Source organism: Argiope bruennichi, chromosome 8, assembly GCF_947563725.1.
Source record: "Argiope bruennichi chromosome 8, qqArgBrue1.1, whole genome shotgun sequence".
Lineage (NCBI taxonomy): Eukaryota > Metazoa > Arthropoda > Arachnida > Araneae > Araneidae > Argiope > Argiope bruennichi.
Window position 1 is genome coordinate 44,573,485 of NC_079158.1, and position 21,306 is coordinate 44,594,790.

A 21,306-nucleotide genomic window follows, 5' to 3' on the forward strand; every position below is an offset into this window, starting at 1 on the left:
TGACTTTTTAATTTTTTTTCTTGAAATTATATGAAAACATGAGAAATAATACAATTAAATATGAATATTCTATAGTTAAATTTTGAAATTTCCAAATCGTTTAACTTATAAATCAAATGGGTAGAAAAAAAAAATGGTTTTCTGCTTCCATAGTTAATTGTTAAGAGTCCCGAGAGACATTTTTTTTCTTCACAATATTCCTATAAATTTATATGTAATTTTACTATCAATGTATACTTAATTTAAAGTATATATTTCAATATATTTCTTATAAATTATGTTGAAATGCAAACATTAAATTACAATAAAATAAGTTCAAATTATACAAAAAAAAAAAAAAATCTAAAAACAATTATTAAAAAGTCGGTAAAAACTCAATATAAAAACTTTTTTTTCGATATATATTAAAAAATTCTTTAAAATATTGCAAAATATATATAAAAATAAAGAATATTTTAGAATTTAAATTGAGTTTTTAAAATGACAATGCCTTGATCTCAAATTCTAGCAAAATATTTGTTTGTTGAAAAGTTTATAGGAATATAAGAATATATATTGACTTCTTAGACAAAACAGTAAAAACAACAACAATAGAATGAGTTTAATTTAACCAAAAAAGCGAAATTTCATTATTCTGTAAGTAGGATGTAGGGCAATAATGGTTAATTATTAATTCTAAGTTTAAAACAATTAAATGAACCAAAACTCCGAATTTAAAATAGCAAAATTTTACCTTGCGCCTTCTTTTTGCTTGTCCTGCAGTTTACTAATTAAAATTTTCATAGCCGCCTTGGGGAAAGACGGAGATATCTTCTCTTCCACAGCAAAAGTCACTTCTCTTGCCTGTGCCTTGACCTTGAAAGACTTGAAGAGATCCATTTCCTTCCAAGCCACGTCCGAATACAAAACAGAAACATAATCCCACTTGAAGTGTTTCAGCATATCAACAAGTGCTCCAGCCCTTATGTCGTTGGGTAGGGATGGCCTAAGAAGTGAAGGGTATTTCTGCATATCGTTGAAACTGGTGGATGTAACCCTCGGTGCCAGGGTCATCATCTTAAACGGCATCGCCACGTCGATAATGGGTTGAATCACATTATCAGTCTGCGTGGCCACGAGCCCCAAAATCTGGTTCACGCTGGGCAACTTGTGCATCGGAGCAGTGGAAGACAGGGAACTGCTGAAGAAGTTGGCAACATCCCGAGCCGCCTTTTCCTTACTGCTGCAGGTGTCGAAGATAATGGCCCCTAGATTGATGCCAGGCAAAATCTGAGGATTACTATTGATTTGGTCCAGGGCCCACAGGAAGGCTTCCAGGGTCTGGAGTCCTGAGGTCGTGACTGTTGAACCGCAGGTTAGAGGATTGGAAGATGAGTCGTGGATGTCCACCGACGTTGCCAAATACAAGTGATCCTTTGAGTCTAAAATGACAAAATCAGTTGGCCGTTTCTCGCACACACCGCAGTCGGACAGGCACTCGGACGTCATTTTGTCCACGGTGATCTCTTCGCCGTCGGAATTATACACGACGATTTCAGCTAGGTTGTTCAGATGAGTGTCGTAGGTTCCGACCTGAAATATGAATTAAATACAATTAGAATATCTTCTTATATTTTATTTAAAAACACATAAAATTTCATTTCTTCATCAGTTGCGAATTTCCAAGGGTTACTAAACCAAAGTTGGGGGTGGGGTGGGGGTTCAGATAGATCGATTAAAATCAAATTACTTGTCTATTTGTAAAAAAAAAAGTTGAGAAAAAAACATTAATTCTATGAATTATAAATCAATATGATAATACTACCCAAATTAGAAATAAATATTAAGTTTAAATGCAAAAATAAATTAAATGGAATAAAAAGGAAGGAAGTAATGAATCCGGTCCGAAAACTTTTTAAAGGGTCATTCTCAGGTAGGGATTCAAACCAGGAATTTTTTTCTGTGAGGGGTCTGACTTTCGTTCAAGTATTGACCCCTCGTGACCCGAAAATCCCATGAAATTGAGGTTTTTGAAGCTAAGAATTAATAACAATAAATCAAAGACAATAAATTACATAATAATAATAAGCAAAATATTATTTCAATATTCAAATCTAAACAAGACTATAACAAAATTGAATCAAACTAAACTCCATTAAAACCAATAAATAAAAAACATCAATAAAATATGAAAGCAAAGAACATATAGTTTGAAAATAAATACTCCAAAACCTTTTATGAATAAAATTAAATCTAGCATTGCAGACCATAATATTAAACTAAATTCTACTTTCCCGCGTTTAAAGCAAAATACGAATACAACGTTTGGTCAAAGTGCCTCGCCACAATGAGAAATAAATTGAACGATTTCAGCGCCATCTATTGAGTTGAAAAACCAAAGAGAATAAACTAGAAAGCAACTTTTTTTTTATTTTTTTTACAGCCTTTAGTTGTTAAAAAAATAGAATATATGTTAGAAAAGAGATAAAACTTCTCTTATTAAGATTTCTATTTTTCAAAAATTTTGGGGAAAATCATAAAAGTTAAGTTTTTAGTACGATTAGCTTCAATATAAGAAATGTTATTACAAATTTTTTTAATCCAATTAAATTATGAGAAAATCAAATTCTTTAAAATTTTAGAGTTTAAATTAGAATGGTAATTACTAAGTTTAATTACTCTGAAGTTATATTTATCCATTTTATCGTAAATACCTAAGAAAGTTTTTCCATTAGAAATTTCTATTTTTAAATCTAGATAGGTAGCTTTGTGTTAACTTTTGTTCGTTACAGTTAAACGTAAATCGTATGGACAACAATCCAACATTAACATATCTATGTTTAATAAAAGTGAATCATCAATATATCTCAAACCGTTTATTAAAATATATTTAATAATTTTCTCGTAATAATGTAGGAAAATATTGGTTAAAGCACTTGAAAAAGCTGTTCCCATTGGAATTCCCTTCTGTTGTTTATAAGAATTATTTGGTTGATAATTTCTTCTACATGAATTTCATTTCCATATAAATGTTCTCTAATTTTTATAAATTTTTAAAATTTAGTTTTAAGACACTCTCACCAACAATGATTTTTTTTATGATGAAATTAAAATTAATTTCATTATTGCATCAAATCATTCAGCCGTGTGCTTTCATCAATATTAAAATTAAGAAAAAAGAATTTTTTTCATTGGGCATTTATTCCGAAGTAAGAGTTGCATTTCCGTTATTTTTTTTTTCAGAATATATGCATCTTAATTTAATGTACAGAGATTCCATTAAATTCATATTTTTCAATCTTAACAAATAAAACGGTGAGATTTTAAATAAATACATTGCATATTAATAGTTTAACAGACTAGAAAACCAATATGCCAAAGGGACAAACTGATCGCCAAAAGCAGCTTTAAAAATGAAAAAAAAAAAAAAAAAAAAAAAAAAAAAAAAAAAAAGACACGGTAATAAGGCAACATAATACGCTGCTAATTTACTGCAACAATGATTCATTAAATTGTTACAAATGAAGTATTAAAGAAATCTTTCGCTTTTTAGCAATTAGCATAAATTCGTTGTAAGCACTATTAAAAAAAATCTCTTTCAACTATATAAAAGAAAAAAAATCTCTACTGAGATTGTAAAATTTCCAATTAGGAAGAGTTATTAGTAAGATTTAAGATACGTTGCTTTTAATTAGAAAAAGGTAAGCACTTATCTCTGAAGCAAAAAACTCAGGTAACTCTAATCTTATCGATCTAATGAAGTATTTCAAAGGTAAATTTTAATCTTTTAAATAAAAAGACTCTGCATGCACATGGATTAAATCTTGAGAGTATTTAATTCTAATGGGGAAAAAATCAGCGAATGCAGCCTTAGTAGGAATAAATGATGTTTGTAGTATTACAAGATTGTTAAAAGGAAAATGAGTTCAGTACTTAAGATATTAAATAAAAACGGACACTGAGATTATAATGCTTAATGAGAAATTTCTTTTAATTCTAACATTAGGAAAACCAAAGAGAAATCTCGCTTAAATAAATAAAATTAAGTTTAGTACTAAACCTAAAATAAATATTAAAAGCAAAAAATTGAAAAAAAATTTTATGTTTTAACTAGAAATAAAAACAACGGACTAAAAATTTTAACTACGGAAAACTAAAGACAAAAGTGATAAATGGAAAAGATTTAAAATGGAGAAGAAAATAGAGGCAATCTTCGAACTTTCACAATCATATATTGATTAAAAAAAATGTTCTGCCCAATCCCAAAGTCATTAGGAACGGTTAAGAGCCTTCTGTCACCTTGAAAACAATGTGGTATGGTGAAGCTCAAATAGTTTAACTGCTATCTGGGATATTTCAAAATTACGAGACCCATCTTCAAGCAAAGAATCTCATGGAGTATGCAGTCTGAAGTGCAAGGAACCAGCTGAGTAAATAAAAATTGATTTCAAAAGTACGAGACCCATCTTCAATCAAAGAATCTCATGGAGTATGCAGTCTGAAGTGCAAGGAACCAGCTGAGTAAATAAAAAATTGATTTCAAAAGTACGAGACCCATCTTCAATCAAAGAATCTCATGGAGTATGCAGTCTGAAGTGCAAGGAACCAGCTGAGTAAATAAAAAATTGATTTCAAAAGTACGAGACCCATCTTCAATCAAAGAATCTCATGGAGTATGCAGTCTGAAGTGCAAGGAACCAGCTGAGTAAATAAAAAATTGATTTCAAAAGTACGAGACCCATCTTCAATCAAAGAATCTCATGGAGTATGCAGTCTGAAGTGCAAGGAACCAGCTGAGTAAATAAAAAATTGATTTCAAAAGTACGAGACCCATCTTCAATCAAAGAATCTCATGGAGTATGCAGTCTGAAGTGCAAGGAACCAGCTGAGTAAATAAAAAATTGATTTCAAAAGTACGAGACCCATCTTCAATCAAAGAATCTCATGGAGTATGCAGTCTGAAGTGCAAGGAACCAGCTGAGTAAATAAAAAATTGATTTCAAAAGTACGAGACCCATCTTCAATCAAAGAATCTCATGGAGTATGCAGTCTGAAGTGCAAGGAACCAGCTGAGTAAATAAAAAATTGATTTCAAAAGTACGAGACCCATCTTCAATCAAAGAATCTCATGGAGTATGCAGTCTGAAGTGCAAGGAACCAGCTGAGTAAATAAAAAATTGATTTCAAAAGTACGAGACCCATCTTCAATCAAAGAATCTCATGGAGTATGCAGTCTGAAGTGCAAGGAACCAGCTGAGTAAATAAAAAATTGATTTTAAAAGTACGAGACCCATCTTCAATCAAAGAATCTCATGGAGTATGCAGTCTGAAGTGCAAGGAACCAGCTGAGTAAATAAAAAATTGATTTCAAAAGTACGAGACCCATCTTCAATCAAAGAATCTCATGGAGTATGCAGTCTGAAGTGCAAGGAACCAGCTGAGTAAATAAAAAATTGATTTCAAAAGTACGAGACCCATCTTCAATCAAAGAATCTCATGGAGTATGCAGTCTGAAGTGCAAGGAACCAGCTGAGTAAATAAAAAATTGATTTCAAAAGTACGAGACCCATCTTCAATCAAAGAATCTCATGGAGTATGCAGTCTGAAGTGCAAGGAACCAGCTGAGTAAATAAAAAATTGATTTCAAAAGTACGAGACCCATCTTCAATCAAAGAATCTCATGGAGTATGCAGTCTGAAGTGCAAGGAACCAGCTGAGTAAATAAAAAATTGATTTCAAAAGTACGAGACCCATCTTCAATCAAAGAATCTCATGGAGTATGCAGTCTGAAGTGCAAGGAACCAGCTGAGTAAATAAAAAATTGATTTCAAAAGTACGAGACCCATCTTCAATCAAAGAATCTCATGGAGTATGCAGTCTGAAGTGCAAGGAACCAGCTGAGTAAATAAAAAATTGATTTCAAAAGTACGAGACCCATCTTCAATCAAAGAATCTCATGGAGTATGCAGTCTGAAGTGCAAGGAACCAGCTGAGTAAATAAAAAATTGATTTCAAAAGTACGAGACCCATCTTCAATCAAAGAATCTCATGGAGTATGCAGTCTGAAGTGCAAGGAACCAGCTGAGTAAATAAAAAATTGATTTCAAAAGTACGAGACCCATCTTCAATCAAAGAATCTCATGGAGTATGCAGTCTGAAGTGCAAGGAACCAGCTGAGTAAATAAAAAATTGATTTTAAAATTACGAGACCCATCTTCAATCAAAGAATCTCATGGACTATGCAGTCTGAAGTGCAAGGAACCAGCTGAGTAAATAAAAATTGATTTTAAAATTACGAGACCCATCTTCAATCAAAGAATCTCATGGAGTATGCAGTCTGAAGTGCAAGGAACCAGCTTAGTAAATAAAAATTGATTTCAAAATTACGAGACCCATCTTCAATCAAAGAATCTCATGGTGTATGCAGTCTGAAGTGCAAGGAACCAGCTTAGTAAATAAAAATTGATTTCAAAATTACGAGACCCATCTTCAATCAAAGAATCTCATGGAGTATGCAGTCTGAAGTGCAAGGAACCAGCTTAGTAAATAAAAATTGATTTTTCATCCAATTCTATTCAAAGCAAAGTTGAAATGAATGTGGTTTACTACGACGTCGAGAGTAGAAATTATTTATTTCCTGAAAGCTTCGATTAGCAAAATTATATCTAATAATCATCCATGTATCATATATTCTCTTTTGATATGAAAATTGAAATAGATATTCACAGCAAAAATAAAATTTATTTATTTACAACGTTCTTTAAAGTTCCTTTAACTTATATGACTCGCATAAAAAAAAATGATATCATAAACATAATGGAAACACCATTGTATTAAAAACATCCCTTCTGACACCCCCCCCCCCAAAAAAAAAAACAATGAATAAATATCTAAAATCGCACAATTGTTTATATATTCCCGACAGATCTAGGCATAATTCTCAGCATAGCGATACACTTCTACCTATATATTTTTTTCATAAACATTTTCCCAAAGTGGAATAAAGGGCCTGGGACTTTAACTTAAAACAACTGCCTTCATCCCAGGAAGGAACATATATCTCGTAAGCAATAAAAGAATTTATGGGAACTCATAGAAAACTATGTAAGCGGAAATTATACGCTCAGTCCCAGGACAGAAGTGGGTCGTAATCGAACTAGGATTGCAGTTTTAGGAGTCAGGATCGACTGTTAATAAAATATCTCTTAAAGGATTGGAGGGGGAATTTATGTGGGGAGTTCACGCCTCAAGAAAGTGAGAAATGTATATTGAGCAGTAAAGTAAGTTAGGGCGCCTTTCCGAGGGATTTGCTTAGTATAACGAGGACCGGAAGGGGGGGGGGAGTAAAGAAGAAAGAGGGGGAGGGTATCCATACTTGTGTTCCTTAAATGTAAAGATAATATTTTTGAGGAAACAAGTTTTTTTAGAATTTGATATGAGTTATAGATTTTCATGCGGAATGGACTAAAGTATTGTTGAAGTGTATGGATCAGCAGATTAGTGAGTCTGCCGATAATTATTGTGGGATAAGATATTAAAAAGGGATTAATATTATCAGGGTTAGCAGAATTGGTTATGTGACGGTTTTATACAATGAAATATTTGTATTCGTAATGCTAATGTAATAAAGACAATTTTTAAGGCGAAACTTTGTTAGTAATCTAAATGCTAGAATCTCTTCTCATTTCTTAAAGACATTTTCTATTTTAAAGTCTTCAATAAGAATAATTAATTCAAGAAATGGATTTTTTTTTCTTTAGATTTATTATAGGCGATGTCATTTGCAGTATATCCATATGTTAGTACCTATATCAATTTGCATATTACATTTTGAAAAGTATTGTTGTCCAATGGCGTACAGGTTGCGCCATTTTACAAAATTAATCATTTAATTGATGATTAATTTCTGAAAACGATATAAATATTTAAAAAAAAGTATTACTATTGTTACGACATTTCCGGGGTTCGTTTGGATAGTGGAAGTTATATGGTGTGGAGAACGCTCAATCAGCAAGCGGCAGTAGAAAATGAAACAACAACGTTTATTTACACGAAGACACACAGGACAGCACAAAGACGACACCTAAATACAGCACAGAAGACGATTATCTTCAGCCGAGACGTGCAGCATACAACAAGACTCTACTGCAGACAGTAGCGCACAGCTTAGTTCAGCACTAGCTTGACTCCGCTTATTCCTGGAAGATCGGTTCTTCACCGTCGATCTCGACTACTCTACTCAATTCACGACGACCCCGGCAGCTCCTTTTATAGGTCTCAGGAGGCGGGGCTAGAAGCCTCTCAACCAATCAGAAACGTTCGAGGCGTATCTCGGCTCCTACTGGACGGATCGGGAAAATTCTCGATGTTTCGGGTATAATCTATTTTGGCGCTAAATTCGCCAAGTTTGTCGCCAAGCTCTGGGACCTCCTATGGAACCAACTATGCTGGGAAGCCGCATCACAGATTCGTAACACTATTAAGGGTTGGGTGATACTGTATCAGCATGGTACTTTGTATCAGATACACACAAAGTACTACTCGTTTCAGTTTCCTGGAACGAATATTTTTCGACAGTTCTATCTCACTATGGGGTGAGACTCGGAAGGATATACGCCTTTCCGGAATTTATTTAAAAGTGGTTAAAGGTAAACATCTTCTCCTTTCATTTTTCTTCTCACCCCTATTTTGTCGAAATAAGCGCATGCGTCAGATTAGATAGCTGACAAGTAAAAAAAAGGAATCCTTATCATTGATAAAATGCTTGTGAAATAATATAAATAAAAAAATTAATAATTTAGATGATTAAGCAATAAACAATTTTAATAATAAAAAATTTAAAAATTATTAAAAAATTTAAAATTTAATTAAATTTAGTATAAACAATTTTAATACTGAAATAATATTTTAAAAAATAATTTCAGTAATTGAATACTAATTAATTTGAATAAACATAATAATAATCAAATTATTAAAAATTGCAAATTTTTTACTAATTTCAATAAGTATTCAATTTTTAGTCAACTAACAGCAAAAAGCATTTCAAAATTGACAGCACAATAGGATTGGCTGATATTATATCACTTTGTATCAGGTACACAACCTGGTATAGATTAAGAATATCAGGTACTCAGTAACAATTTTTTGAGCTTTGATTGATAACGACTGGTAATCTCTTCGACTTTATTCGCTTTTAATAGGATGATACTATCAAAACGAATATATATACTGGTTCGCATCTTACTTCGGCGAGCATGTGTATATATATTTCATCCCGAGTCATTAATACCTTCTACTCCATGTAACGGTGCACATATCACTGAAGAATACTCGACTTCCCTTATACAGTATCAACAAAGCCCCTCCTCTTATCACGCATTCGTCAATCACTGTCAAAACCAAGACCGCTGGCACATCGTCATCAATATCCTTTCCGAAGAAGTGATATCCAATTCGGAGTCATATATGTATCAGTATTTCCTGACGCAAGAGCGAGAGCCGATACTCACTCAGTATTCAGTTTCATTCCGATAGGAAAAGAATCAGTTATTAACCCTCTAACTGCGTAATTTTTTAAAACGATGTTTCCAAATAAGTTAAAATATTTTTCAAGCAAAGTGAACTGATACTATATGTTGCATGATAATAATATATAATAAAAATCTGTAAACGTAAAAATAAACACCCTAAATTGCTAAAAAAGCGGGATGCAATAGAAAATGGACTGATTGCCAATAATCGCGGTAATCGCGAGATAAGCAGCAGGAGGGTTAATTGTTTCGAGTGCAAAAGGATCAGGATAATTAGTATCAGTATCAACCTGATTCAGAAACACCGGGTATCAGCCGCAATCTAATAAAAAATTAATGTAATGCAAATGAAAGTATAAATGCAATAAAATAAACTCAAAACATTACAGTTCAAAAAAATAGAAATATGTTTTTATCCAGAACACACTAAAGTACCGAGCTTCAAAATCCAAGTATATCAGAAAGTAAGTGAAAAAAAAGAAACGATTAAAATTCTTTCTTTACAGACATGAAACAAGTCCAGTTAAATAAAAGTCTATAAAAATATGCTTCATAAATTCTTTTTCAATTCAAGTATTTCAGGTTAAATAGCGGGAAGCCACTATTGGGATATTGTTTTGAACAATACAGAATCGGTTTTGTCATGCAAAATTTTGGGAAATCAGTAACAGCCATTAGCGACATCTGCTCTGAATGACAGTTTAATGCATCAAACTAGCCTTCGGAACTGAACTATTATTGGAACGGATAAGCACTTATGGAACTTCGACAGACTTCAGAATAGAATCTTGGCACGGATTCAGCTTGGAGTCAGTTACGTATCCATTGCCAATAACGGATAATATAGAACAGAGCATTAGAAGATTTAAAGCTATTTCTAATAGGAAGAATAAAAACGGTTTTTAGGAATTAGAAAGAAATTTAATCCTTATTTGTTACAAATGTTTGATTCTAAAAATAAACTTTTTAGATAAAAAATAAAGCTTATTATAAAAAAAATTGAGAACTGATTATCACTTATTGAAAAAAGGCGAAATAATATAACTGTCTTTCTATTAAATAAAAATCAAAACGATGAATGATTTATTAAGCATTACTTTGAATAATAAAATACAGTAGTTAAAATATTTATTACTGTATAAAAATGAATCAAATCATTTATTTCTTTTAGTGGTGAATTAACATATGCATTTTTAAATGCAAAGTTTGTAAAAAAGAATTTTGATTACCAAACAGTTAACAGTTAGCAATTTTGGATTATTTGAAATTTAAAAGTCTGCGGTTAAAATGATGTGTTCAATGCTAAACTGAAACTGGAGCAGGAAAAAAAAAAGAATACTAATTATTTTATTATTAGTAAATGCTTCATTTTAAATTCATATCAATAAAAAATTATTTCATTAAAAATATAATTTTGTTTTCTTAATTACATAGAGATGATTGATAATTAAAATAATTTTTTAATTAAATGTAAAATTAAAAAGGGAAATTGTAAATAAAGCAGAAGAATATATTTATTAAAAATAATTTTTAAAAACATACTTTTATTAATGTATTAAAAAGTATTGCTGCTTTTTAGTCTTTAATATATAATTAATTCCTACACATATCGGGAAGGTGTATTAATTTAAAGAAAAAATATATTTGCAAGAAAATATATATTCAGCATTAAAACGCATTAGGTCGTATTGTTGTTAACTTCATATCAAAGCATTATCACGTGGCTTTAGTAAGTGTTACCTAATTAGCACAATATATTGTACGATATCTCCACGAGGTTATCCGATATTTTGAATAACAGCAAATGTCGTAAAGATATCGTAACCATATTGTTGGGTATTTTGTACTGATAGAATATTCTGCTAAGTGTAAAAGGCATCATTTAAATATGTCGAATCTTGAGGCAACAAAACAAAGTTTGTGGGTAGTTTTGCCTTTTAAGAAAAACGTTTTCTTCTGAAAACAATTTGTGTTGAGAGTCAACGAATGCTATCAGAAACATAAGGTGATTAAGTTCCTGAGATTTCAGCATATGAGTATCGATTCAATAAAAAAGGGAACTTTTGATTTGGAACATGAATAGCATCTAGAGTAGAGGAAAAAGTTTAAAAACGAAGAAATATCAAATTGACGAAACAGAACCAAACACTGAAGCAAAAACAGCACGCAAAAAGAATCAAAGTGATTTTATAGAACGAAAACAATTGTCTCGTGTAGCGAAACCTATTTAAAGAAATCATACAAGCCTCATTCTCTATGTATTAAGTGTTTTTTTCAATAGATGGCATATGGTTTGTCTAAATTAATTTCCTTCATTTCTAAGAGAATATTTCGTAAAGAATTGTTCGCTTTAATTCTTGCGAAGAAGAAATTCTCGTTTTAATTCTTATGAAGATTACAAAAATGAATTTTGTATAGCTTCTAAAAATGCATCGTTCTTCCAACGAGAAACAAACCTACCACAAAAAAAAGTATTGGTATTACACTATTTTAAACCACCAGTTTGTAACAGGATTTCCCCACATAGCTTTATTTTTACCTTAAAAAAAAAAACACTTAAAATCAATGCACATCTCAAAATTATGGTCTTTTGAAATCAATGATTTTCAAATTCGCTAATAGATGGTGCCACAAGTATGAAATCATGCGCCCACGAGTATCAATCGATTAACTGAAAATCAAGTTTTGAAAAGATTAAAATAGTGCATTCTCATAGAGCACACAGGTGTGGAAACTTTTAAAACTCTACTACGTCACAAACTACTTTTAAAAAGTTGCACCTTGACAAACTTAAAACGAATAAAGGCGTATAAATAAATTAAAAATTAATATTAACAAATGCAATATATCGATTGAAAAAAACTAATACTGAGAATACCAAAAACAAATGAAGCCAATAAATTGGGTTCTTTTAAAATGTATTAAATCACTCACCTTTTGGTACACAAAGTTCTTGCCAGCAGCTCTTCTAAAATTAAAGATTTCTATGGGCAAGTTTCCATACCCCTGTTTGGTGAAAGCGAACATTTCTCCTTTGGCGTCCAGCCTTGACGAAGCCGTTTCTCGAATGTAATTGAACAAATGCTCACGCAGTTGTGGAGTCTGAAGCATTTTCGGGCACAAACCCGGTTCTGGATGACAAAGTTCATTCCTCAACCTTGCCAGTCCAGCTGATATCGCCAACAAACCTTGAATCATATTCACAGTACTTGAAGATGGCGCATACTCAACTGGCGAACTATGAGTATCACAGGTGCGATCTGTGCACTCTCTCCTTTGCTCCCAAAGTTCATGGAACCAAGGATTTCGTCTGTTACTATCGGGATGTAGTCTCTGGTAATATGTGGCAAAGTCCTCAACTTCACCTTGTTGAGTTTTCAATACTATTACTCCAGTAGCTTCGTTTTCAAATTCCTTGAAAGACTGTAAGTTGACTATCCAATCTCCACTGGATATGATCACCAGGTCTCCTCTGCTTATTTGACCAGCCATCACAGCTCTGTGAACACCTTTTAAGAACGCTCTGGTGCTTTTCTCATTGGTCCACATCACCACAGCTCTGGCACCTTTGTTCTTGGCAGAGACCACCTGTTTAACAAGATTGTCTATCTCAACATCTGAGGCTACAGTCGATGTTGTCAACTCAACAGCTATACAGATTTCACTCTCTTTAATGTATGACTTGAAAGTTTCCAACATAATGTTGCTCCGACGGTCACTGTCATGTATTGCGATCACGTAATTCCAACCAAGGTATTGCAAAATATCAACTGTTGCCTTTGTCTTCTTTTCGAAAGGTATAGCCACCTGTAGATGGTGTTTATTCATACCTTTTTGAAGGATGGAATCGGCAATCGAAATGGCTGTAACATTAAGGGGTGTTATTATAGATGAAGCTGCCGCGAGTTCTTCAGGCGAACCGTCAATAACAAACGCCAAGTCTGAACTAAAATCCTCCAAGTCTTTCTTTTTAGTGTCCAAGAGGTAGTTGGACAGTTTCTGGGTGATCTGGACGGGTGTTGAGCAGGTATCCACTACAACGACGCTGAGTCGAATTTCTGGCAGGAATTCTGTGTCTCTATTGATCTGGTCGACGGTCCATAATGCTGCTTCCAAGTCCTGAACAGCTTGTGGGTTGATTTCTTCGCTGCATTCTAAAGGATTTTGGCCGGATTTGTGGATTGGTAAAAGAACTGGAATTGAAATATCATCTGACTGATTAGCGGTGACATAATCAGTAATCGAAGGCATCCCGATGTAAGGATCTTCAAATCGTGATTGACGAACGCTGAAAAGAAAAAAAACAAAAAGAAAAATATGAATATACTCTTTAAATTCAAGAGTAAAGAAAACTATATAGCACCTTTTATTTTTAAGTTTTTTTTTGTAAATAAATTTTTAGTGATTTTCACAGAGAATGTAAAAGTAATATAATATAATTTATCCATTTAATCAAAGCGTTTTTTGCAGCTAACATTAAACATCATTAACCTTTTTCTTATTGATTGTGTAAATACTCCATGAGTAAATATTTTTCCTTTCGTATGGGCTGATACAGGTTTTTGGGCAGAAAATCATTGAATTTTCAAACCCACAGAACTTATATACCAATCACTATATATTATATATATATATATATATATATATATATATATATATATATATATATATATATATATATATATATATATATATATATATATATATATATATATATTAGTGCCATGAAAATATTTTCATAGTTTTATAATCTAGATCTTTGTTTTAAGAATTTTTAATATTTGTTAACTTATGATTACATATTAAATGATATCTGAGATTCCACCAAGTCCATTATGATTTAATGAAATTTTTACAATTTTAAGCATTTAGTTGTTATAAATTCAAAATAAGAAAATCTACTTTTGAGAGTTTGTGCTTCTAGATAATTCATTTTACTACTTGACAATTTAACTTTCAAAGAAAATAAATCAAATTTTGCTTTTAAGAAAGAAAACTTTTAATACTTAAGTAGAATGTTAAATAATGGCATTTGGACAACCTGCCGATATTATTAAAACAAAATAAAATACACACAAAAAAGTCATTTATTTTCCGTCACGACTTTCGTCAATTTAAAGAGAGAAAAAAAACTTTAAAATGAAAATAATCGCAAATAATTATTAATTAAAATTATTTTATTAAGATAAATTATTTGTATATCACCTAAGTAAAATCTCAGTTTATCTTTTCTGAATTATTAGCACAATAATCTAAAAAATCCTTCATTTTAACAAGCTTCATTGTCATTCAAATAATCACAATATAATTAAATAATTGCTTAGCCTATCTTTTCATAAAAGAGCATTCTAACAATCATATTTGAATAATTTTTCAATGTAATATTTTGTATCTGCTTCAAAAATTCTTTATTGCTAGATATCTATCTATAAGTCTTTGGAAAAGATAAAATGTTTCTTAAATTGGAAGAAAAAAATTCCTGTCAATATTCAAATAGTATTTAATCATTTGAAATTATATGTATATCAAATTTTGATTTAACCCTTTAAAGGGCCATTTTTTTCTAGTCATATTATGTTAAAATATTTTTAGGCTTGAAATTAGAATAAGAAAAGGGATTCATTTAGCTTATTAGATAAATTTAATTTGACTCATTAATTAATTTGGTTCATTAATAATTAACAAATCAAGACACATCATTTTGTCTGAGATAAAGAACTGAAGCATCTAAGTTTCTGACTTCCTAAAAAAATTTGTCAGAACTTATGTCAACCTACATAATTTCATACAAAGATTGATAAATTTGGTGGGAAGCATACTTCCCAACGGCCCTAGAAAGGTTTAAACATTAAAGATATCTGCTCTTTAATTAAAAATAATTAGAATGAGTTTTAGATTTATCCCATAAAATAATATGGAGTGTTAAATATTATTTCTTACCGTACAGGTAAAGTTTGAAAAATTTAATATCTTAAGATAAACAAATATATATTTAAGTTAACTATTAACTCAAATGTATGAGTTGCTCAAGGGTAAAACTCCTTCTCTGGAGTTTGTCAACTGTTGGGAATAAAATGAATGTTTACCTGCAATAAAATAGTTTTACAACCCAGTGAAATCTTTTATGATTAATCAGTACAACAGTTCACAGTAGAATTATAAAGGAAAACTATTTTCGACTTCCTTATTCTAAAGACTAAAATTGAATTCCATTAATTTTATTTTTTATCTTCGTCGGTCATAAAATAAGTTGTGTAACATAACTGGTAGCATACTTCTTCACAAAAAGTTAGTTATGAAAATATAAAACTATCACCCCCCCCCCCTAGTTCTTTCGAAGTGATAAAATAGCTGCATTTAATATCCATGAAGTCCTATGCAACTGTTTTTGGTCATGCGCCATCAATTTAAACGACTTTTACTGTATCTTATATTTGCTCATCTCAACGTTGCTAACCATCTCCCACTTCCCCTACTATAATCACACTTCCACATAACTTATTTGTATTTCTGTAGTCACAATAAAAAAAAAAAATAAAAAAAATGCTTCTAAATTTTTACAGATAACCATCCCACGCTATATTTGAATATTTATGAACCACAGACAGTGAAATAGGCAACATTTGATGCGATTTCAAAAAGAGCAAATTTAAGAGATAACGAATGAATACCTTATACAGTCTTTGCACCCTCCTTTAGGGCATGCCGAGGGGATGTAGCGGAAAGAGGCATCCAATACTTTAGCTTCTTTAGAATCATATGCTAAGACCTGAAAAGAAACAGTTTGATGTTCGAATTTATTTCGCCTTTCAAGATAACGCATATATTTAAATAATTCTATAAGAAGAAAGAAAGAAAGACGGCGCTCGTGTTCGAGTGGTTTCGAAGTGAATGTTTGCCTGGAAAGAAATTTAACAAATGTATCGTTTGTTTAAATCTTTATTATGTACCGCAATTTTTTTTGAAATTGTGGAATAAAATTTGTTTAACTATTCAAAAGGTGCAATAGTTGTTTGTTAGATCTAAAGAAATGTTTGAAACATGCTTTATTTTTGTTAGAAAATAGATTGATCAAAGATGGTGGATAAAAGAGTGGGTGGTAGAAAGATAGGAAATATAAAGAATTAAATTGTGTTTGTGTTTTATATTTAACTTGAAATAGTATACTGTATAACTTGCATTAATGTATATAAATGTTTTCATCAGAAAATATTATCAGAATACAAAAATGTATTATACCTGTATTTTAATTTTTAAATTTAATAATGTGCTAAAGTAAAATAAATAATCTTTTTTTTTAAGTTCTCTTATCAGTATTTAATTAAATTTAATTTTCATTTTGAATAACTTATATCGTAACGGGATTCAGCAGTTTCATCTTCTCTGAAAAGTTTAAAAGAAAATTAGGGAGAATTTTAGTAATATAAATATATCAATTTTTCCTGACAATCCGAGTATAAAACAGAAGAATAAATTTGTTACTAAATTAAGTTAAAAATAGAATAATGTAAAGGCCAGTAATTGTCTGGAATTTACAGGTATGGGAGAAATGTCTTGCAGCGTAAAACCGAAGGAATTAAAAAAATTTTAATTTGAAATTTTGAAACATGTATAGCATCTAAAGTGAAATTAATATTTAAAATAGTGTTAAAAGTTAACAGTGCAGAAATTTAAAAATATATATACAGACAAACCGAATACATAATTTCTTTTTTTATGATCTCGTAATTTAAAATTTAATATTAAAACTACAAAGCAGAATTGGTGAATCTTAACAATTTCAGATTAAAAACAATAATGCAGTTGTTATAACATAAGGCATTTTTTTTTTACTTTCATGAGCACGGAAATGTGGACGCTTATCATTCCAAATGGTATTTCCTTTTGCTTTTTCGAAATTTTTCAGATTCAGCATAAGGGACAAGAAGACTTTTGTTCGATTTCGAGAGTGCAGTGAGGTTCTTCTATAAGTGATCGTAGAGCAAGATATCGTTGCCCGATATATTTGAAGAGCTTATCTATCGAATTTGAGACAGTTCAAAATTTTCGTTTTCTTTTTTGATGGAACAATATAAAGGATCAGTTCAAGAAATAATAGCATAAATTGTAACAGAAACAGCTGCAGTTGCGCTGAAGAGTATTTAAAAATCGCAATTAAATGAAACTAAGCACTTTCAAGAAAGTTCAATAATTATTTAACTTATACTCTAGTAGCTTTTTTTAATAAGATATTCAAAATAAAGCAGTAAGATATTTTAAAAATAAGCTATAAACCTAAAAAAAAAGTAAATTCCATGTTATTAAGAAATGAAATGTGACAGTGATGTTCACAGTGATGCGACACACTCTGTTGACGTTGGCAATGCGTCTGTCTAATCCAAGTGTCGAGCGTATTCTTACGGATAAAAATTCCTTTAAATTGGAACGGCTTCGCTGTAGCGGGTGTATGCCTCAATAACAAATAAAGGCATTTATTAAGACGAAGACAAGAATACACAGCCAGGTCACGCATAAGCAACACACAACAGCATTTACAACAAGCAGTAGCCTGCAAGTAGTAATCGGTAGTAAACAATAACTACAGCACACAAAGTGGCCAGGCAGAATTCAGTAAAATGAGGGAATCCACGTAGATCTTCATAAAAGTCTCTCCAAAAGCCTGCAATTATCCACTATTTCCTCGCTGTAGGTGTATCCAACTGCCGACTAACTACTATAAGACTGGATACTCCATAAACGACTCCAATCTGCTTCAGTGCTTATCTCCAAGACTGCCTGCTCGGCTGAATATACAAATCGCTTAAGCTTCACTCAAAGCTTGCGCTTCGCTGGAATGATACAACTAATTCGTTGTTGACTCACAATACGACTCTATTCGATTGTCTTCGACTTGGATTGCCACCCTTTTATTGTTTTTGGAGCAGGGCAGAGAAGGTTCTCGAACAATCAAGTGTAACTCGCCTCCTATTGGTCTTATTCTAAAAGATTTTAATAGCAACCATTTTGTCGCCAAGTGATTATCAAGTTTGTTGCCAAGTTCGGAGGTCACTAATCCAGTATCTGACCAGCATCCAATAGAGCTGATTGTAAAATGGTCTTTCCTACGATGGAACTAATTGTGCTGGGACGCAACATTACAGATTCGTAAGAGTATTAACGTATATGGGCAAATATCTCATCTAAAAGGAAAAAAACAAATGTCCTCCAGAAACACAATACATACATTTTTTCTACGCTGGTGTATCCAAGTTTGAATGAGTTCTTATTAAGGGTGTCTGTCTATAGATTAGCGCATGTTACGCTAAAATGTTGCCTATAGCAACTTGGACACATACATATTAGAATTGGAATGCCCCATACTCAACCAATTAAATTTTTGTTAATTAATTACAAATTAACTTTTTGTAAAATAAATATATTACCTGTTTAAACTGCAGTCCATCAGTCTGCGAAAACGAGAATGTATTTAGAGCCAATTGCATTCCTTCCATTTCCCCACTTGCTCCGAGACTTGTCTTTTGTCCGTGCACACCTTGTGGACTTCGATCTTGAGGGCTGTGCTCGAATTCCAGGGGTTCGAGATACATCTCTACGAATTCTCGCCTCGTCATGCGCTTCAGATTTAAGCACATCCCCGGCACGTCCTTGCATTTGTCCCTCCACGCTTTGCGGTACGCATGGGCAAAAGTATAGAGGGAGTGCAAAGCAGGTAAAAACCTAGAAATAAACAAAAATAATGGCTAAAAGCGCAGAGGATTGGTAATTACGATTTTGTTAGTTGCCTGAATATTCCAAAAAATAATAAAATTAATAAAAATTATATATAATAATTTGATTAATGGAATCAGTTCACGTAACGTCACAATCACAAGGCAAATATAACAGTGCATGTCAATTTTCTACTTGCATCATTAAACTTAGCTGAGTGTGTTGTAACCTTTTAAGCCTTGTTTACATTTTAAAGAAATTTTTTTAGGGATATGATTATGTTGAAAAGCCGATCTTTGGCAAAAATATCGAAATTATTGCTCGTTAACAATCTTAATCTCTGAGTAAGATTATTAAAAATAATATTATTATAAATTTATACAGATGATACTTAAATATATTATTTTCTTTACAAAACTGTTAGGATCTTGTTCTGCGTTCAGCTTTCGGGAAGATATACTAATTTTTTTATTATTTTCTTATCTCATGTTTTAATGCTATCTTTAAATCTTCAAATGTAATTTTCTTTAATTCTAAATTCTTAAAAAAAATTCACGCGGAAAAAATTTCTTAAATTCTAGTTTAATGCACATTTTTTTGTTCAAATTTCATATAGTAATTTCTCAATATGATCAGCAGTTTCTGAATATGCAATCTGTTAATTTAAAAATATTTTACAATTGTTTTAATGCTACATAATGTGAAAAAGTGAAAATTTTATGTTGCATATTAAAATTCCAATAATTAAAAATTTGATAAAAAAATACAGCCTATTTGTTAAACGTCGCGTTTTTCTCTATTCAGAACGAGTAATATTTTTCTTAAGTATCTGCAAAATTTTAACAAATAATTTGATAAAAATTATAAATTTTTATATTAGTCGAAGGTATTTACTTTATCTAGATTACTCTATTTGCTAAAAAATCCATTTCTTCCCCTTTTAAAAAACCCTTTTGGTGTTTAATTGATATATTTTTTGTATAAATTGCATTTCCTTAATTGATTTTATGCAAAAATTTATTAAAATATAAATATTTTATAAGATTTAAAAAAAATCATCCCACATGTAAATACACACCATAAAAAGAATATTTATCGTTTGATTGTTAAAAAGAAAAGGGGAAAGACAATTGCCACATGAAACTATTTATCCATTTAACAAAATGAATTAATAAAATCATGAACTGAGAAAATCTAATGAGAAAGTTTTTACTTTGAAGTCTCTACAACTTACCGAAGTCTTAAAAAGTTACTTATAATAAACATCATATTATACATATTTATAAATTTTATCAAAATCTTCTCAAAACTGTGTCTTTTCTGTAGGATTAACAGCAAAATTGGCTAGATTTGGCGCCAATATCGCTTTCAATTGGTATGGAATCCCCAAATTATATGCCAATACGCCAAATCGAAGTTTTCGTGATATACTTATGCAACAACCTAGTGCTGCGAATACAGAAAAACGTTTCACAGCATGAAGTTGTTATATTTGATTTGTATTTTAGCTGCTACTGTGTTCATGGTCTGCAGTTTTTTTCAATCTCAATTTACAAAACATGTTAAAATTAATTAAATAAATTACCTAGCAGTTCTCATCAACTTGTCCGTCGGTGATTCTTTGAGGACCAAATTTTCACACATGGCAATATTATTATAAGTTGAGCTTCTGTAACTGGCGATTCTGCAGTTCTTCTGGAACATGGCGTACTCCATGAAGAAACGATCGTTGGCATCATACGTGGAAGCCGTGTCGCCAAGCCTTCGCCAATAGTCTTCGAAAGCAAATATTTCAGATGGGAATGGGGACAAGGAAAATATCTGTTTATTGTTGAGGGCGCTGCCGAAAGAGTCAAGTTTGCTGAAGGGTGGCATCCAAGAGAATAGCCACTGGAGTCGGGAGAAACTGGCTTGCGATTCCAGGAAAGTCTTCAACACTGTTTTAAAAGTTTCGTCATGGCCTGATAAAACAAAGCAAAACAAAACAAAAATGTATCAAGAATAATATTTATTTTAATATGTCATATAAATATGTAAATTCAAATAAAACTATAATAATTTGCTACATTTTTGATTAAATTACAATTTA

The 21,306-nt window shown here is 31.4% G+C and overlaps 1 protein-coding gene across 2 annotated transcripts in view; it reads right to left on the reverse strand.

Annotated features, from left to right (window-relative positions):
• Positions 1-21,306, reverse strand: part of LOC129980931 (uncharacterized) — a 259,342-nt gene that overhangs the window by 21,224 nt on the left and 216,812 nt on the right. For both annotated transcript variants that reach the window (XM_056091431.1, XM_056091432.1), the window contains exons 8-12: positions 20,803-21,178; positions 18,932-19,226; positions 16,181-16,278; positions 12,444-13,797; positions 734-1,572 (exon numbers count right to left, since the gene is read on the reverse strand). In XM_056091431.1, the coding sequence (XP_055947406.1) occupies positions 734-1,572; positions 12,444-13,797; positions 16,181-16,278; positions 18,932-19,226; positions 20,803-21,178 (2,962 nt within the window). The remainder of the gene's footprint in view (positions 1-733; positions 1,573-12,443; positions 13,798-16,180; positions 16,279-18,931; positions 19,227-20,802; positions 21,179-21,306) is intronic.